The sequence below is a fragment of the Salmo salar genome, chromosome 01 (assembly GCF_965601325.2).
Source record: "Salmo salar chromosome 01, fSalSal1, whole genome shotgun sequence".
Taxonomy (NCBI): domain Eukaryota; kingdom Metazoa; phylum Chordata; class Actinopteri; order Salmoniformes; family Salmonidae; genus Salmo; species Salmo salar.
The window spans coordinates 39,295,672-39,315,241 of record NC_138291.1 but is presented as its reverse complement, the minus strand read 5'-3'; the positions used below and the strand labels follow the sequence as shown (position 1 = coordinate 39,315,241).

Below are 19,570 nucleotides of genomic sequence, written 5' to 3'. Positions count from 1 at the left end.
ACCTAACACACTTTCAGGCTGTGTAAGGGCTATTTGACCAAAAAGGAGAGTGATGAAGTGCTGCATCAGATGATCTGGCCTCCACAAATCACCTGACCTCAACGATAGTTTGGAATGTGTTGGACCGTAAAGCGAAGGAAAAGCAGCCAACAAGTGCTCAGCATATGTGGGAACTCCAAGACCGTTGGAAAAGCATTCCAGGTGAAGTTGGTCAGAAGAATGCCGGGAGTGCAAAGCTGTCATCAAGGCAAAGGGTGGCGACTTTGAAGAATCTCAAATATCAACTATAAAATTTGTTTAACACTTTTTTGGTTACTACATGATTCCATATGTGTTATTTCATAGTTTTGATATCTTCACTATTATTCTACAATGTAGAAATTAGTAAAAATAAAGAAAAACCCTTGAATGAGTAGGTTTGTCCAAACTTTTGACTGGTACTGTATATATACAGTTGAAGTCAGAAGTTTACATACACTTAGGTTGGAGTCATTAAAACTCGTTTTTCAACCACTCCACAAATTTCTTGTTAACAAACTATAGTTTTGGCAAGTCGGTTAGGAAATATACTTTGTGCATGACACAAGTAATTGTTCCAACAATTGATTACAGACAGATTATTTCATTTATAATTCACTATATCATATATCACAAGTTGGTGGTTGGAGACATCCCTCTGGTGGTGTGGGGGCTGTGCTTTGGCAAAGTGGGTGGGGTTATATCCTGCCTGTTTGGCCCTGTCCGGGGGTATCATCGGATGGGGCCACAGTGTCTTCTGATCCCTCCTGTCTCAGCCTCCAGTATTTATGCTGCAGTAGTTTATGTGTCGGGGGGCTAGGGTCAGTCTGTTACATCTGGAGTATTTCTCTTGTCTTATCCAGTGTCCTGTGTGAATTTAAATATGCTCTCTCTAATTCTCTCTTTCTGTCTTTCTCTCGGAGGACCTGAGCCCTAGGACCATGCCTCAGGACTACCTGGTATGATGACTCCTTGCTGTCCCCAGTCCACCTGGCCGTGCTGCTGCTCCAGTTTCAACTGTTCTGCCTGTGGCTCTGGAACCCTGACCTGTTCACCGGACGTGCTTGATTAACTACTATGATTATTATTATTTGACCATGCTGGTCATTTATGAACATTTTAACATCTTGACCATGTTCTGTTATAATATCCACCCTGCACAGCCAGAAGAGGACTGGCCACCCCTCATAGCCTGGTTCCTCTCTAGGTTTCTTCCTAGGTTTTTGGCCTTTCTAGGGAGTTTTTCCTAGGGAGTTTTTCCTAGCCACCGTGCTTCTTTCACATGCATTGCTTGCTGTTTGGGGTTTTAGGCTGGGTTTCTGTACAGCACTTTGAGATATCAGCTGATGTACGAAGGGCTATATAAATAAATTTGATTTGATTTTTGATTTGATGATCTCCAGTGGGTCAAAAGTTTACATACACTAAGTTGACTGTGCCTTTAAACAGCTTGGATAACTCCAGAAATTTATGTCATGACTTTTGAAGTTTCTGATAGGCTAATTAACGTCATTTGAGTCAGTTGGAGGTGTACCTGCGGATGTATTTCAAGGCCTAACTTCAAACTCAGTGCCTCTTTGCTTGACATCATGGGAAAATCAAAAATCAGCCAAGACCACATAATTTTTTTTTGTAGAACTCCACAAGTCTGGTTTATCCTTGGAAGCAATTTCCAAACGCCTGAAGGTACCACGTTCATCTGTACAAACAATAGTACGCAAGTATAAACACCATGGGACCCACGCAGCCGTCATACCGCTCAGGAAGGAGACGCATTCTGTCTCCTAGAGATGAACGTACTTTGGTGCGAAAACTGCTAATCAATCCCAGAACAACAGCAAAGGACGTTGTGAAGATGCTGGAGGAAACAGGTACAAAAGTATCTATAGCCACAGTGAAACGAGTCCTATATCAACATAACCTGAAAGGCCGCTCAGCAAGAAAGAATCCACTGCTCCTAAACCGCCATAAAAAAGCCAGACTATGGTTTCCAACTGCACACGGGGACAAAGATTGTACTTCTTGGAGAAATGTGCTCTGGTCTGATGAAACAAAAATAGAACAGTTTGGCCATAATGACCATTGTTATGTTTGGAGGAAAAAGGGGGAGGCTTGTAAGCCGAAGAACACCATCCAAACCGTGAAGCACGGGGGTGGCAGCATCATGTTGTGGGGGTGCTTTGCTGCAGGAAGGACTGTTGCACTTCACAAAATAGATGGCATCATGAGGCAGGAAAATTATGTGGATATATTAAAGCAACATCTCAAGACATCAGTCAGGAAGTTAAAGCTTGGTTGCAAATGGGTCTTCCAAATGGACAATGACCCCAAGCATACTTCCCAAGTTGTGGCAAAATGGCTTAAGGACAACAAAGTCAAGGTATTGTAGTGGGCATCACAAAGCCCTGACCTCAATCCCATAGAAAATTTGTGGGAAGAACTGAAAAAGTGTGTGCGAGCAAGGAGGCATAGAAACCTGACTCAGTTACACCAGCTCTGTCAGGAGGAATGGGCCAAAATTCACCAAACTTATTACATTTACATTTTAGTCATTTAGCAGACGCTCTTATCCAGAGCGACTTACAGTAGTGAATGCATACATTTCATACAATTTCATACATTTTTTTTCTGTGCTGCCCCCCCGTGGGAATCGAACCCACAACCCTGGCGTTGCAAACACCATGCTCTACCAACTGAGCCACAGGGAAACGTGGGAAGCTTATGGAATGCTACCCGAAACATTTGACCAAGTTAAACAATTTAAAGGCAAAGCTACTAAATACTAATTGAGTGTATGCAAACTTCTGACCTACTGGGAATGTGATGAAAGAAATAAAAGCTGAAATAAATCACTCTCTACTATTATTCTGACATTTCACATTCTTAAAATAAAGTGGTGATCCTAACTGACCCAAGACAGGGAATTTTTACTAGGATTAAATGTCAGGAATTGTGAAAAACTGAGTTTACATGTATTTGGCTAAGGTGTATGTAAACGCAACATGTAAAGTGTTGGCGCAGAAATGTTCTATACACACAAAAAGCTTATTTTTCTCAAATTTTGTTTACAAATTTGTTTACACCCCTGTTAGTGAACATTTCTTATTTGCCAAGATAATCCATCCACCTGACAGTTGTGGCATATCAAGAATCTGATTAAACAGTCTGATCATTACACAGGTGCACCTTGTGCCGGGGACAATAAAAGGCCACTTTAAAATGTGGGGGTTTGTCACACAACACAATGCCACAGATGTCTCAAGTTTTGAGGGAGAGTGCAATTGGTATGCTGACTGCAGGAATGTCCACCAGAGCTGTTGCCAGAGAATTTAATGTTCATTTCTCTACCATAAGCGACAAACTTCGTTTTAGAGAATTTGGCAGTACGTCCAACTGGCCTCACAACCACAGACCATGTGTATGGCGTCGTGTGGGCGAGCAGTTTCCTGATGTCAACGTTGTGAACAGAGTGCCCCATAGTGGTGGTGGGGTTATGGTATGGACAGGCATAAGCTACGGACAACAAAACACAGTTCTTTTATTGATGGAAATTTGAATGCAAAGAAATACTGTGACGGGATCCTGAGGACCATTGTGAGGCCAATTATTTTTAAGGTATCTGTGACCAACAGATGCATATCTGTATTCCCAGTCATGTGAAATCCATAGATTAGGGCCTAATTAATTTACTCTAAATCAGTAAAATCTTTGAAATTGTTGCATGTTGTGTTTATATTTTTGTTTATATGTTGGGTGTGTGTGTGTTGAGCACTGGTTGAGAGAGCGCTGCAGCAGGCAGCTGAGTCATGGAGACAGAGCAGGGGTTTATTGGATAAATGTGTCGACTCCTCTCTTGCTGCTGAAAAAACCCATTTTGGAATACTTTTCAGGCCTTGTGGGTGGGATTTGAGAGGTCACTGGGCTATACATTTCAACTAGATCTGGCAACCCTGGGTGACACACATGGGCTACTAACAGTTTACTACACAACAAACACTTAGTATTACTTTGTTAGCTACAGTATACATATCTCCCTGGCATATTACAGCATTTATGCAGCAGCATACAATAAATATTTTTGGACTCACAGTTGTTGTGCAAACTTGAACAAGAAGGTGGCGAAGCGGTCCTTGTGGGTAAACTTTGTCATCAAACTTTGTCATCAAAGCCTGGCATTCTCTGGATGGAGTCATGCTGGATTGACAGCTTGGCCAATCTATTATACCTTTTCTAGCCCAAGGTGTTGCGTGTGAATGTTTTGAAGCCTGGAAAAGAGACCCTTTCAGACAGATGTTTTAAACGCTTAAACCCAGACTCTGATTCCACTTATTCTGCTTCAGTCATTACCACGAACCCTCTCCATCTAATAGCAGGTAGGGGGAGCAAAATAGTGATCGCTTTGCAGCGCTCCCAGTTAGCCACTGATTCCTTCCAAACCACTTATTGTTGAATTTACGCACTCATTGTTGAATTATCGATTTCCGACCATGTAGTGTAATGTTTATGTCCAATGGCAGATGAGCACCCGAAATGATATATCTATCATTTCTCTTCATATGGCAAGGATTGAAAAGGATTTTGCAGTAGATTGTCGACGTGATTCGTAGTGATGACTTCTTGTCTAGGTAGCTAGCTTGCTAGCTAAGATTTTGAATATATAATGTTGACATGATCAGTCCAATCAAAGCTATGGTAGACATAACGTGATTTGACATTCTTTTATCTGTGGCCAGTAGAGCCCCACTGTCATAATAATACCCATAAAACCTAGCGGTCAAACAGGGAAATGGTTCCATTGGTTTTTCCACCATTTATTTTTCCCATTGAAGATTTTAGAAACAGATTTTAGTAATAGAATTACAGCAGAAGTGCCCGTCCAAGAAGGCTCTCAAGGTCATAGAGTCTGCTGTGTTTCATGTAGGCTTACCCTGGCGTGACGTTTTGATAAGCATGTAAATCTCTCTCGGACAAGGTAACTTTTATCAATATATTCGATTCTATTTACTCTCGGATTCGAAAATGCTAATTAGCATCAAAATAGATATCATACAAAACTGCAAATCCCTGCAAGCTCCAGCACTTCATCTATAGGCTGACACCTTTGCTAACAGGTATTGTGTCAATTTAAAACTTGCACAAGACAGTTCACAGAATTGTCAATTTAAAGAAATGTTGCCAATTTATTCATTACTACATTTAGCTAACATTAGATAGTTAAACGATTCTTACCTTTGCCTCGATTCAGCAGTCTTGTCCAGATCAACATTGCATTTGTAGTTCTTTATGATAGCCACATTAGCAGCTAATTAGCGGTTCATTTTTTGGGGGGAGGGGGGGGGTAAATACAGGTGAATATATTGATAAAGGTCACCTTGTCCGAGAGAGATTTACATGGATATCAAAACGTCATGCCATGGGAAGCCTACACGAAACTCGGCATACTCTAGGACCTTGAGCCTTCTTTGATGGGCACTTCTGCTGTAAATACATGGCAGAACCCAAAGGGGCTTGAACTGCCTAGCTCTCCCTGTAGATTCTGTGGTGAGGTAGTGTCCCCATGAGTGACAAAACACTGAGCCAATCACGGTGCAACTAGAGAACATTACCAACGCCTATGCTCTGTGCTTTCGCTGGCTGCCCCTCCAACACAGAAAGCATTGAGCTTGGCTGACTCACTCAAGAAAGAGACCATGTTTGTATGCAGCTTTATTAACTCAAGGATATTTAGATATTTTTGACATTGTTTACAAACTGATATGTGACACGAATTAATGCCAGAATTAAAAAAACAGACTGATTTCTATTTAATTTTAATTTTAAGCAAAACAGGTGGGGCTCAAAACAGATGGGGCTCTGCCCCACCTTCCCTGAATGACGGGCCGCAACTGAAATCAACCATACCATGATCATGTTGGATAATATTGACTCAACTGTATAAATTTAGCTAGTCCGTTTTGTTTCTTGCAGATAAATTGGATGATGAGTTGGTTGACAATCAAAAGGTTATACTTCAAAGTACTTCATAGGATCTCAGGGTATGTCTTCTTTTGGAGTCCTTGGCTATTCAGAAGGTGTGTAACAGTAATTGCTTTCATGATACAACCAACACTTTTACACCAGATTTACTAGCTGGGTTCTTGTACTTGGTGCGAGGTGTGTGTACCTTTTTATTTTCAGTGAGGAATCAAATAAAACAAACTACAGCGGAATGACTTCCTGCTTACAGGTTTCAACAAAACTAATTCTGTTTAGCATTAATTGATTACTCAGACCCAGCAGAACCCCCAGCCCACACTGCATGAGGATGCTTTCCTGTATGTCGTGGAGACAGTAGATACACTCTGTGAGGAGGGCAAGATGAGCCGCAACTACTGCCTGAAATGTGGCTCTCACAGAACAGCTCCCCTGGGCAGGTTTGTTGCCTTGCATAGCCAACTATTGTACTTACTTGAGTTACAGTGGCCTATCAATAATTAGTAGATGTGTAAGATGAGGGTCGGGTTATAAACCTCATATAGCAGCATTGTGTCAAAATGAATGTCTATTTTTTTATGTTTCTATTCTGAGTTCATCTCTCACTCTTCCATACTGGAGCTCCAGTTCCTGTTCCAGTATGTCCTACCAGTGACTGGGAGACTAGTGGTGGACAATATTGCAGGAAAATCAGTTTCATGAATGCTTTGGCACAAAAGTATTTACTCTTCCAGTCATCTGTTTGTGCTTCAGGGGTACCTGTACAGCTCTGCAGCACGGCTTGTTGGGGTAGAGATCAGTGCAGAGTTTATCAGGCTTCAGAATATGGCTGTGGAGAAGTATGGCTTCAGTGACCGAATACAGATAAAGTGATCATTAGTACCCCCTGTATATTGCCTCGCAACTGTTATTTTATTGTTGCTCCTTAATTATTTGTTATTTTTCAACAACGTTTTTAAATGTTATTTCTAATTTTTTTACTGCAGTTTATTTTAATAAATACTTAACCAACAATGCAGTTTTAAGAAAAAAAGTGTTAAGGGCTTTTCAGTAAGCATTTCACTGTGAGGTCTACACCTGTTGTATTCTGTGCATTTGACAAATACAATTTGATTTGAGTTTGTCTCTTGAACTTATCTTTGTCTTATATTTTTGAAGAATATAAGTGCCACAGCTTTCTCTCATTGTCTCACATTTCCCCAGGTCATCCATGCAGATAACATGACTCAGGATTCCCTGTTACAGAATTCATATTGTCTCATCATGAACAATGTGTTTGAGTACTTTCTACAGCCCAATGATCAAATGAAGTAGGTAAGCATTAGACACCATTACCTGGGGTGTATTCATTTGGGCACACTGTTTGCAACTGATAACAGAAATTAGTGTTTCTTATTGGACAAGTCTAAGTAGTCCCTCATTCTTTCAGTTCGTTTAAAAAAAAATGATGACCCAGACCACCATGAAAGTACTCCACTTGTGCTCTATTGATTATAGTTTCAAGCCTCCAGGAAGCACTTTCGTTAATTCATTACTTACTTGGAGCGGCAGTTAGCCTAGTGGTTAGAGTGTTGGACTAGTAACTGAAAGGTTGCAAGATTGAATCCCCGAGCTGACAAGGTAAAAATATGTCGTTCTGCCCCTGAACAAGGCAGTTAACCCACTGTTCCTAGGCTGGGATTGAAAATAAGAATTTGTTCTTAACTGACTTGCCTAGTTAAATAAAGGTTAATAAAAAAACTTCAGGTAAATACTGAACATTTTTGTTTTCCACACTTTGAGAATGTAATGTTTCTATGATGTGTCACATCAAGCATAATGCACACTCCTAATGCTGTCCTGTGCTCGTCCTTCAGGGAGGGATCAACCTTAGCCAGTGAGTAGATAATGTACCTCTGGATTACAACGTCTATCTGGGGAAGGACGGTGGCCCGGACGCATTCAAAGAGATACACCTTTATAGGATCTGTGACCCCGAGTGAAGACCAAACATCCCTTCAGACTTTCTGTCCCTTGGAAATTGACTTTCTGCTGCAATGCAGATACGCTTTCGTATAGGACTGTGCCTTATCATATCATGTTCAAGGAATAAAAATCTATCAAGATGACCAAGTGATCTGTGACAGGAAATCCAAACTATCACTGGGATAATGTCATGTACTTTACAATTCAGTGAATTCATGGGAGGGTAGCATAATTGTGCAGAAAGTGGCTTTTAACTGGCACCAGCTGTACGGAAATTCAGTTTTCCCCTCCAACAGCATGGCCTTGTCTCTCAATCACTGAAACCCATCATTTTTGCAGAGATTTAATAGTGCTTCATTTGGACTCTGTGGCCATTGTAATTACAACCACCTTGGAGGATTTGGCACCTTGGTTATATAGCTCTGTACCTACATCAGACAGGCATCATGTTGTGCTAAACAAGCAGTAGACACCATCTTGAATATAGGTCTTCAATAACCCTCAATATTCTGTTTATCTGCTATAATGTTGGAACTGATTATGATGACTTTCACTTAGATCTGTAAAAATGTTGTATGCTCTGGTTCAGTAGTACAAAATATGGCTTCTTCACTCCTTTGATGTTCAATGAACATAAACGTGATTGGTGGTGATGATGCGAGTGGCGGGACAAACAACCAATAAGAGTCTTCACTCAGGCTACCCCCCCACCCCCACCCCAAACGCTTCCTTGTCTGTGAACAACTAGAGCTGATCAAACTTGTCGTCAACACGGTGTCGGTCCGCCGGAGAAGTGGGGCAGTCCGCGGACTTTTTGTATATTTCTCCCGCGTATTATCGTATCAACGATACACAACCGAACCGGTAAACCTCTTTTGGATTCTTCCTCTAGTATGCAACATTGTTATCCGGTGGTTTGAACATCGACGTTTTTATTGATAATATCAGAAATAGATTGTCAGTCGTTGAGCACATTTTCATGTGGTTGGTTGGAATAGCTTCACTTTTGTGTGTGAGACTGACTGGGAAGCATGTGTCATTAACAAAGGCTGGATTTCCTCTTAAATTGTCGTACATTTTTACAATATTCGGGTCATTGCACTTTGTTTATTGCCAATGTTTGCTGTTAAAACTTTTAAATAAGTCTTTCTGGCCTTCTTTTTCCCTCTTTTTTTGAAAGTCAGGGACCGATCAAGAGAAGACGAAGATAAAGAAAGATGCCGCTTCTCCACAGAAAGCCTTTCGTCAGACAGAAGCCCCCAGCGGACCTAAAACCAGATGAAGAAGTATTCCTTTGCAAAGTCACGCATGAAATCTTCAGGACTTATGAGTACGTGAAGTCCAAACGAATAACTTAATTACAATTTCAGAATCATTATAGAAAATCACCATCAAATATTGTTTCAACTCGAGTGAGAAAAGTTAAACCGAAGTGACAGCAAACGTTAGGTAACGTTACTTAGCTAAAATCAACTGCAATGTAGGAAGAGCGACAAAGTACTTACTATTATAAACTAGTTTGAATATCTTTAATGTATTTTCTGACTGGCACCTACTTAACTAGCCATCAGATGAAATTGGTCAGAACTGCAATTTATATCCAGTTCAGTTGTCATTGTTGTTTGTTAGGTGTAACGTTAGCTAGCTAACTAAATCATTGCTAACTAGCTAGCCAAGCGGCTACTAGTGTTGAAGCGAGTAGCTAACGTTACCTCTACCAGCCGAGCTAACCAAGTATTTAGTTGGGCCTGCTAGCCAGCTGGAAGCTAGCCCTGCAAACTATTCAACTTGAGTCGACTTTAATTAGAGTTCAGGTTGTTATTGCCACAATGTATTGTAATATCTGTCGAATAACATGCTGGTGTAGTAAACCAATCTTGTTGAAAGTTATGGGACGGTTCTCTGCTCACATAAGTCGAAGGATGAGGGCAGATCTGCTCCTCACAACTTTTCTGTCTCGGTTAGCGTGAGAAACGTGGTCGGGGCTATTGTATTGTTGTGTGATTGTTTATTGTAGCTAGCTAACTAGGAATCAAAATGCTAACTGTTATGTAGTTGATAGTGAATATTTTTGGGGGCAAATTGTTAAGCATAGACGACGACACATTTTTGACTTACCAACGAATAACAAACTCTGACAAAAAAAAAAGTAAACAATGGCACCCAGATCCATATATTCCAGACAAACCACAAGTTGGCCATGGCATGTTTTTATTGCAAATTTAGTACAGTGATGGACATCTTAGTTGTTTTTATTATTTAAAAACTATTTTATATTAGATTGTTTTTGTTAAAAATATTTTCGAGGTATGGTTTCTTTGGAATTGTATTTACTCATGTGACAGATCTATCAACATGACTAAAGAAACTTCAGGACTGAGGTTTTTCAAGATCCTGTCTATGTGCAGAGACCTTTGAAAAGCCTAAAGTTTACAGTATACAGAGATAAGCAAGGCATAAATTGTATGCAACAATGTTTTCAATAGTGATCTGGGGAGCATGGGTTTTCCTGGCCTCCAGTGATTGTGTGGGCAGCAATATTTTGCCTCTGTCCAGCAAAATTGGTGAACACTTTCATTTCATGCTGTCACACATTAGGGCCCTGGTTGAAAGTAGTACACCAGTGGAGGCTGGTGGGAGGAGCTATAAGAGGACAGGCTCATTGTAATGGCCAGAGTGGAATCAATGGAACGGTATCAAACACATTGCACTCAAGGAAACCACATGTTTGACTCCGTTCCATTAATACCATTCCAGCCATTACAATGAGCCTGTCCTTCTATAGCTCCTCCCACCAGCCTCCACAGTAGTACACATTAGGGAATATGCAATGACCAGAACCACCCTGTCTCCCCACAGTGAGTTCTTTGAGAGGACCATCTTATGCAACAGCTTGGTGTGGAGTTGTGCGGTGACAGGCAAGCCTGGCCTGACCTACCTGGAAGCCCTGGAGAGTGAGAAGAGGGGCCGTCGTAGCCTGCAGAGCTTCCCCTCAGCCCTGGTGGTCCCCTTGCTGCACCTCACAGCCCTCACATTCCGTACCCGGCTCCACGAGATCTGTGATGATGTGTATTCTTATGCCAGGGAGAGGTTTTTTCCTGGGGAGATCGTGGATGTTGTGAACCGCTCCGGTACCAGGTAAAGTGTTGATTTATCCATATGACCTCACCTAGCATCAGCTTTACTTTACTGTACTCTGGGTGTTCTTAGTCACACCAGTGTCAGGTAGTGATTTTATCCATATGATGATCTCACCTACCCTCATCACAAGTGTTGGTTTTATCCATATGACCACACCTAGCATCTTCAGTTTTACTTTATTTTACACATGCAGTGCCTTGCGAAAGTATTCGGCCCCCTTGAACTTTGATCTTTTGCCACATTTCAGGCTTCAAACATAAAGATATAAAACTGTCATTTTTTGTGAAGAATCAACAACAAGTGGGACACAATCAAACTTTTTTAACAAATAAAAAACGGAAAAATTGGGCGTGCAAAATTATTCAGCCCCCTTAAGTTAATACTTTGTAGCGCCACCTTTTGCTGCGATTACAGCTGTAAGTCGCTTGGGGTATGTCTCTATCAGTTTTGCACATCGAGAGACTGAAATTTTTGCCCATTCCTCCTTGCAAAACAGCTTGAGCTCAGTGAGGTTGGATGGAGAGCGTTTGTGAACAGCAGTTTTCAGTTCTTTCCACAGATTCTCGATTGGATTCAGGTCTGGACTTTGACTTGGCCATTCTAACACCTGGATATGTTTATTTGTGAACCATTCCATTGTAGATTTTGCTTTATGTTTTGGATCATTGTCTTGTTGGAAGACAAATCTCCGTCCCAGTCTCAGGTCTTTTGCAGACTCCATCAGGTTTTCTGCCAGAATGGTCCTGTATTTAGCTTCATCCATCTTCCCATCAATTTTAACCATCTTCCCTGCCCCTGCTGAAGAAAAGCAGGCCCAAACCATGATGCTGCCACCACCATGTTTGACAGTGGGGATGGTGTGTTCAGGGTGATGAGCGCTGTTGCTTTTACGCCAAACATAACGTTTTGCATTGTTGCCAAAAAGTTCGATTTTGGTTTCATCTGACCAGAGCACCTTCTTCCACATGTTTGGTGTGTCTCCCAGGTGGCTAGTGGCAAACTTTAAACAACACTTTTTATGGATATCTTTAAGAAATGGCTTTCTTCTTGCCACTCTTCCATAAAGGCCAGATTTGTGCAGTATATGACTGATTGTTGTCCTATGGACAGAGTCTCCCAACTCAGCTGTAGATCTCTGCAGTTCATCCAGAGTGATCATGGGCCTCTTGGCTGCATCTCTGATCAGTCTTCTTGTATGAGCTGAAAGTTTAGAGGGACGGCCGGGTCTTCGTAGATTTGCAGTGGTCTGATACTCCTTCCATTTCAATATTATCGCTTGCACAGTGCTCCTTGGGATGTTTAAAGCTTGGGAAATCTTTTTGTATCCAAATCCGGCTTTAAACTTCTCCACAACAGTATCTCGGACCTGCCTGCTGTGTTCCTTGTTCTTCATGATGCTCTCTGCGCTTTAAACGGACCTCTGAGACTATCACAGAGCAGGTGCATTTATACGGAGACTTGATTACACACAGGTGGATTCTATTTATCATCATTAGTCATTTAGGTCAACATTGGATCATTCAGAGATCCTCACTGAACTTCTGGAGAGAGTTTGCTGCACTGAAAGTAAAGGGGCTGAATAATTTTGCACGGCCAATTTTTCAGTTTTTTATTTGTTAAAAAAGTTTGAAATATCCAATAAATTCCGTTCCACTTCATAATTGTGTCCCACTTGTTGTTGATTCTTCACAAAAAATTAGTTTTATATCTTTATGTTTGAAGCCTGAAATGTGGCAAAAGGTCAAAGTTCAAGGGGGCCGAATACTTTCGCAAGGCACTGTATGACCTCATCCAGTGTCATCAGTTTCTCTTTTCACCATTTGGTTTTAAATCATCTTCCTGAAAGAGTTCAATGCCTTTTACTGTCTCCTTATGAGCCACTGATGGTTTCCCTATTTAGCCGAAGGAGAATTCATTAAATGTTTTATGTTCACTAGCATTACCTCTGTGACAGTAGATCCCAGCTCTTTGGCAGTGGAATCATGTGCTCTGTAGTAAACATATACATGGCTGAGTTGGCCATGAGCTGTTTGGAGATGGGCACCAGAGGAGAACTGATGACTGGGTGTGGTCCAATGACTTCTCTGTCCCTCCCTCATATCTGCCAGCTTTGTCTGTACAATACCCACAGGTCATGCTTATTTAGCAAGAGTCCCAAAACTCTAACCATTAACCCTCATACCACCAGTTTGTAATCCTTTGGCTGTTAGGTTATAGAATCTACTGAGCATATGGATAAAATCACTATAAAGGGCCCTCTTCTGTATTCTGAGAGGAGATCAGTCAGCCATCATGAGCTGACCTTGCTATTTGGAGATAACACAACAGAAGTGAGTGGGTGGAGCTAAGGCGGGTGCTGTGGTTGGCTAAGCCAGCACAAGGAGTTGTCCCAGACATCACCTCATCATGGCTTGGTGGTAGGCAGCGCAGAGAGGCAGCCAGCCAGACAAGAAGAAACATGGACCCACAGCAGGGGAGGAGGGAGGGAGAAGGCGCAGGGGAAGCAGGCGCATGCAGGGACAATTGCCATGTGGCTTCTGGCTGGGCTGGGCTCTGAGGGATTTACTCAGCCAACACGCTCTTGTCAGTTGTTTCTGACTTGAGTGCTTAGCCTGATGTGCTTAAGTTAAATGCCTGAAAGCAGGTTCAGTGTTTTTGGGTTAGGCCAGTGGATTAGGTATTAGTGAGGGCATGTCTCAAGTTACAAATACCCTTGTTAAAGTCCGGGCATCTACCAATGACTATTCTTTCAATTCTAATACCATGATTATTGTTGCAAGTACAGTTACTAGTAGTTACTCGCTTATTTCATTCAAGATTGGATGTGGGTTTTTTTTTAGAGCCTGACCGATAAATCGGTTGACCTATTTATCGGCCGATATTAACCTAACAGAAATATTTGTATCGGGCTTTATTCCACCGGTAAAACACCAATATTATGTACATAGAATGAACAAATACGTGTGCTAATTTGTCATTTTTAGAAATGTTCAATGGTTGCCTGAAGACGAGCTGCTCATTGAACATCATTCAGTCCGTAAATCACGACGTGAGAGTCAGTGGGCATAGTGATTTCACAGTGAGCAGCTTGCCAACGACAGTATATTTGAATAATTAAGTCATCAAAAGTACACTTAAGCAAGCAAGCAGCCCTGTCCTCAGCGCATGCTCACTTGGTTAACATTAGCTGACTAGCTAACCAGCAATGTAGTTAGGCTCTATTTAGCCAGCAAGCAGTCTGTGTTACTTATGTGTGACCCTGGACTGGTGCAAAAGTCAACACTGACTCATCCTTCATACAAACAATAGGCCCAGACAGTAACAGTGTTATGTTATTGGGTTTATTTAGTTGGCGCTGATCTATCGTTCAGTCCATGTGTTTTATTCATGATGAGAAGATTAGCTAAATTGGAAAGTGTGACTAAAACCAGTGCGGCAGGCATTTTCCTTTAATGTTTTGTCATCAGCGCCTGCCTGCCATTTGCAGTTGAGATGTATAGCCAATACATTTTGTATTGAGTAAGTGTAATTTACATTATGGTTTAAGTAAGAACATTTTCGTAATTAACAGCTAGCGTGTGCTTGTCATAGCAGACAGTACATTGTGATCACAAGTCAGAGATAGAGAGAAGAGCAGATGGAAATCCCATTGGGAAATGAATGGAGGACTGTGTAATGCCGCAGACGGTCGACCAATCGCGTTCACGTTGTCATGTTGCGTCACGAGGTTGCTAAGGTAATCGTCATGCAATCTCTTCTCAAAGTCATAGAATGAGTCTACCTGCCCATTTTTCTCTGTCGCGATTCCAGAGCTATACAATATTACAGAACAAGCTAATTAGCTGACATTTCTGAAAATATTTGCAATGTTGTACTTGTTAATGAAATTCATGTGTTTTTGAGGTAGTGCCCCATTGACGCCCATACACTCTGTGAAGAAGAGCTCTCCTTGTCAGAGTCGCCCAGAATGCACTGCGCGGTCCATTGATGATGCATTGGAAACGTACACAATGGGTGTGAATACGATTCCAATGACGTTTCCCATCTCCTCAAAAGTATCTCTGAACAACCTCTCCTTGCGAGATTACCATAGTATTTCTATGGCAGCCTAGTGGTTAGAGCGTTGGGCCAGTAACCGAAAGGTTGCGAGATCGAATCTCAGAGCTGACAAGGTAAAAATCTGTCGTTCTGCCCCTAAACAAGCCAGTTAACCCACTGTTCCTAGGCCGTCATTGAAAATAAGAATTCGTTCTTAACTGACTTGCTTAGTTAAATAAATAAATAAAAATACTGTTGTAAAGCACTTTAGTGAATCTACTTTTGTCTGAAATGTGCATTATAAATAAGGCTTGATTTTGAAAGTGTTGACATTATGAACTGCATGTTACAGGATTTGCCTGCGTAGTTTGATCTTTTGAGAAGTGCAGTTTCAGATTTACTTTGAGACAGTTTAATTCATTCAGCCCTTGTTTATTAGTGTACTTGTTGTGCTTCAGTACAAACACGTCTGCGTTCTTATCCACTGCCATGGCTAGATGGACAAATCTCTAAGTGGTACCTAAGAAGGTAAACTAAACAAGTGTTTGGTATTTACTTTCATATTTATAGAGGATGCAGTTGCTTTTAGGTGGTTATGTAAACCACAAATAAAATGTTCTTGAATAATAATTTTAATATTTAGTTAAGAAATCATAATTTAGATTCTCTGTTAATTCTTTGGAACAACGTTTGGGGGGGAAAAGGTCTTTCATTTTACCTCAAAGTAAACATACTCGGCTTTCGGAAAATATTCAGACCCTTACCTTTTTTCCACATTCTGTTACATTACAGCCTTACTCTAAAATTGATCAATTGAAATGTTTTCCTCGTCAATCTACACACAATACCCAACAATGACAAAGTTAATGTTTTTTTGTTGTTGCAAAAAACAAAGTATTCAGACCCTTTGCTGTCAGACTTCAGGTACATCCTGTTTCCTTGATCATCCTTGAGACATTTCTAGTTCTCCTGTGAATTCAATTGATTGGACATGATTTGGAAAGGCACGCACCTGTCTATGTAAGGTCCCACAGTTGACAGTGCATGTCAGAGCAAAAACCAAGCTGTGAGGGCGTAGGAATTGTCCGTAGATCTCCGAGACGGGTTTGTCAAGGCACATATCTGGGGATGGGTACCAAAAATGTTTTGCAGCATTCAAGGTCCCAAAGAACACAGTGGCCTCCATCATTCTTAAATGAAAGAAGTTTGGAACCACGAAGACTCTTCCCAGAGCTGGCCGCCCGGCCAAACTGAGCAGTCATGGGAGAAGGGCCTTGGTCAGGGAGGTGACCAAGAACCTGATGGTCACGCTCAGAGCTCTATAGTTCTTCTGTGGAGATGGTTGTCCTTCTGGAAGGTTCTCCCATTTCTGCAGCAAGCCACCAATCAGGCCTTGATGGTGGACTTGTTAGACGGGAAGCCACTCCTCAGCACGCTTTAATTTTGCCAAAAGACTCAGACCGTAAGAAACAAGTTTCTCTGGTCTGATGAAAACAAGATTGAACTCTTTGGCCTGAATGCCAAGCGTCACATCTGGAAGAAACCTGGCACCATCCCTATGTTGACGCATGGTGGTGGCAGCATCATGCTGTGGGGATGTTTTTCAGGGACTGGGAGACTAGTCAGGATTAAGGGAAAGATAAACAGGGGAAAGTACAGAGAGATCCTTGGTGAAAACCTCAGACTGGGGCAAAGACTGAATAAAATGGTGCCGGAGAAGATGGCAGACGTTTTACGTGCCCCCGCCGATTATAATTTTTTTATGTAGGCTTATTTGCGTTTAACGTAATTTTGTACATGATTTTGCCACTACCGTCTCTTGTGACCGAAAATAACTTCTAGACATCAGGACTGCAATTGGTCACCACGGACTAGCAGAAACCCCCACAACTCTGACGAGCCTGACGCGAAGGATATGCTGCTTACTCGGGAACAGATCCCTGTGATCTGCGTGAAAGGGAGGCGGAGAAAGAGGGGCCGAAGGTCCGGCTGCCTTCTGAGAATTAGCAGGTGATCAAGTAAACCCCTACTTCCCTCCATTCTGCTAGTAAACGTGCAATCTTTGGACAATAAAATCGACAAGTTACGCGGAAGATTGAACTACCAACGGGACATTAACTGTAACATCTTATGCTTCAGAGTTGTGGCTGAAAGATGACAACATCAACATACAACTGGCTGGTTATACGATGTACCGGCAGGATAGAACAGCAGCGTCTGGTAACACAAGGGGCGGCGGTCTATGTATTTTTGTAAATAGCAGCAGATGCATGATATCTAAGGAAGTCTCAAGCTATTGCTCGCCTGAGGTAGAGTATCTCATGATAAACTGTCGACCACACTACCTGCTAAGAGAGTTTCATCTGTTTTCTTCGTAGCTGTTTACATACCACCACAGTTAGAGGCTGGCACTAAGACAGCATTCAATGAGCTGTATTCCGCCAAAAGCAAACAAGAAAACGCTCACCCAGAGGCGGCGCTCCTAGTAGCCGGGGACTTTAATGCAGGGAAACTTACATCCGCTTTATCTAATTTCTATCAGAGGGGGGAAAAAACCTGGACACACAGAGACAAAGCTCTTAAATTTGGCAAATCTGACCATAATTCTATCCTCATGATTCCTGCTTACAAGCAAAAATTAAAGAAGGAAACACAAGTCACTAGATCAATAAAAAAGTGCTCAGATGAAGCAGATGCTAAGCTATAGGACTGTTTTGCTAGCACAGACTGGAATATCTTCCGGGATTCCTCCGATGGCATTGAGGAGTACACCACATCAGTCATTGGCCTCATCAATAAGTGCGTCGACGACGTCGTCCCAACAGTGACCGTACGTACATACCCCAAACAGGAGCCATGGATTACAGGCAGCATCCTCACTGAGCTAAAGGCTAGAGCTGCCGCATTCAAGGAGCGGGACTCTAACCCGGAAGCTTATAAGAAATCCCGCTATGCCCTCTGACGAACCATCAAATAAGCAAAGCATCAATTCAGGACTAAGATCGAATTGTACTACACCGGCTCTGATGCTCGTCTTATGTGGCAGAGTTTGCAAACCAATACAGACTACAAGGGGAAGCACAGCCAAGAGCTGCCCAGTGATATGAGCCTACCAGACGAGCTAAACTACTTCTATGCTCGCTTTGAGGCAAATAACACTGAAACATGCATGAGAGCACCAGCTGTTCCTGATGACTGTGATCACGCTCCCCGCAGCCGATGTGAGTAAGACATCAGCATTCACAAGGCCGCAGGGCCAGATGGATTACCAGGACGGTCAGAGCATGCTCACAGTACACAACTGGCAAGTGTCTTCACTGACATTTTCAACCTCTCCCTGTCCGAGTTTTTAATACCAACATGTTTTAAGCAGACCACAATTTTCCCTGTGCCCAAGAACACTAAAGTAACCTGCCTAAATGACTACCGACACGTAGTACTCAAGTCTGTAGCCATGAAGTGCTTTAACAGGCTGGTCATGGCTCACATCAACACCATCATCCCAGAAACCCTTGACACACTCACATTTTTTTACCTCCCCAGCAGTTCCACAGATGACGCGATCTCCATTGCACTCCACACTGCCCTTTCCCACCTGGACAAAAGGAACACCTATGTGAGAATGCTATTCATTGACTACAGCTCTGCGTTCGACACCATAGTGCCCTCAAAGCTCTTCAATAAGCTAAGGACCCTGAGACCTAACACCTCCCAATGCAACTGGATCCTGGACTTCCTGGCAGGCTGCCACCAGGTGGTAAGGGTAGGTAACAACACATCCGCCGCTCTGATCCTCAACACAGGGGCCCCTCAGGGGTGCGTGATCAGTCCCCTGCTGTACTCCCTGTTCACTCATGACTGCACGACTCCAACACCATCATTAAATATGCCGATTTCACAGTTGGTAGGCCTGATCACCGACAATGACGGGACTGCCTATAGGGAGGTGTGGTGCCAGGACAACAACGTTGACGGTGATGCCAGGACAACAACCTCTCCCTCAACGTGATCAAGACAAAGGAGGTGATTGTGGACTGAAGGAAAAAGAGGACAGAGCAAGCCTCATTCTCATCGACGAGGCTGCTGTGGAGCAGGTTGAGAGCTTCAAGTTCCTTGGTGTCCACATCACCAACAAACTAACATGCTCCAGAACACCAAGACAGTTGTGAAGCGGCTGCGACAACACTTTTCCCCCTCAGGAGACTAAAGATTTGGCATGGCTCCTCAGATCCTCAAAGTTCTACAGCTGCACCATCGAGAGCATCCTCACTGGTTGCACCGCTGCCTGGTATGGCAACTGCTTGGCCTCCGACCGCAAGGCACTACAGAGGGTATGGCGAATGGCAGTACATCACTGGGGCCAAGCTTCCTGCCATCCAGGTCCTGTATACCAGGAGGTTTCAGAGGAAGGCCCTAAAGGTTGTCGAAGACTCTA

The 19,570-nt window shown here is 42.5% G+C and overlaps 1 protein-coding gene and 1 pseudogene across 3 annotated transcripts in view; both read left to right on the top strand.

The window, feature by feature from the left end:
* The first annotated feature begins 4,627 nt into the window (after window positions 1–4,627).
* LOC106602748 (uncharacterized) lies at window positions 4,628–7,317 on the top strand (annotated as a pseudogene).
* A 1,362-nt stretch (window positions 7,318–8,679) lies between these two features.
* Window positions 8,680–19,570, top strand: part of LOC106602003 (bromodomain adjacent to zinc finger domain protein 1A) — a 46,721-nt gene continuing 35,830 nt past the window's right edge. For 2 of the 3 annotated variants that reach the window (XM_014194462.3, XM_014194448.3), the window contains exons 1-3: window positions 8,680–8,820; window positions 9,137–9,286; window positions 10,816–11,094. In XM_014194462.3, coding sequence (XP_014049937.2) covers window positions 9,174–9,286; window positions 10,816–11,094 — 392 coding nt within the window. In that variant the 5' untranslated portion in view covers window positions 8,680–8,820; window positions 9,137–9,173. The remainder of the gene's footprint in view (window positions 8,821–9,136; window positions 9,287–10,815; window positions 11,095–19,570) is intronic. The other variant, XM_014194456.3, reaches the window with a different exon arrangement.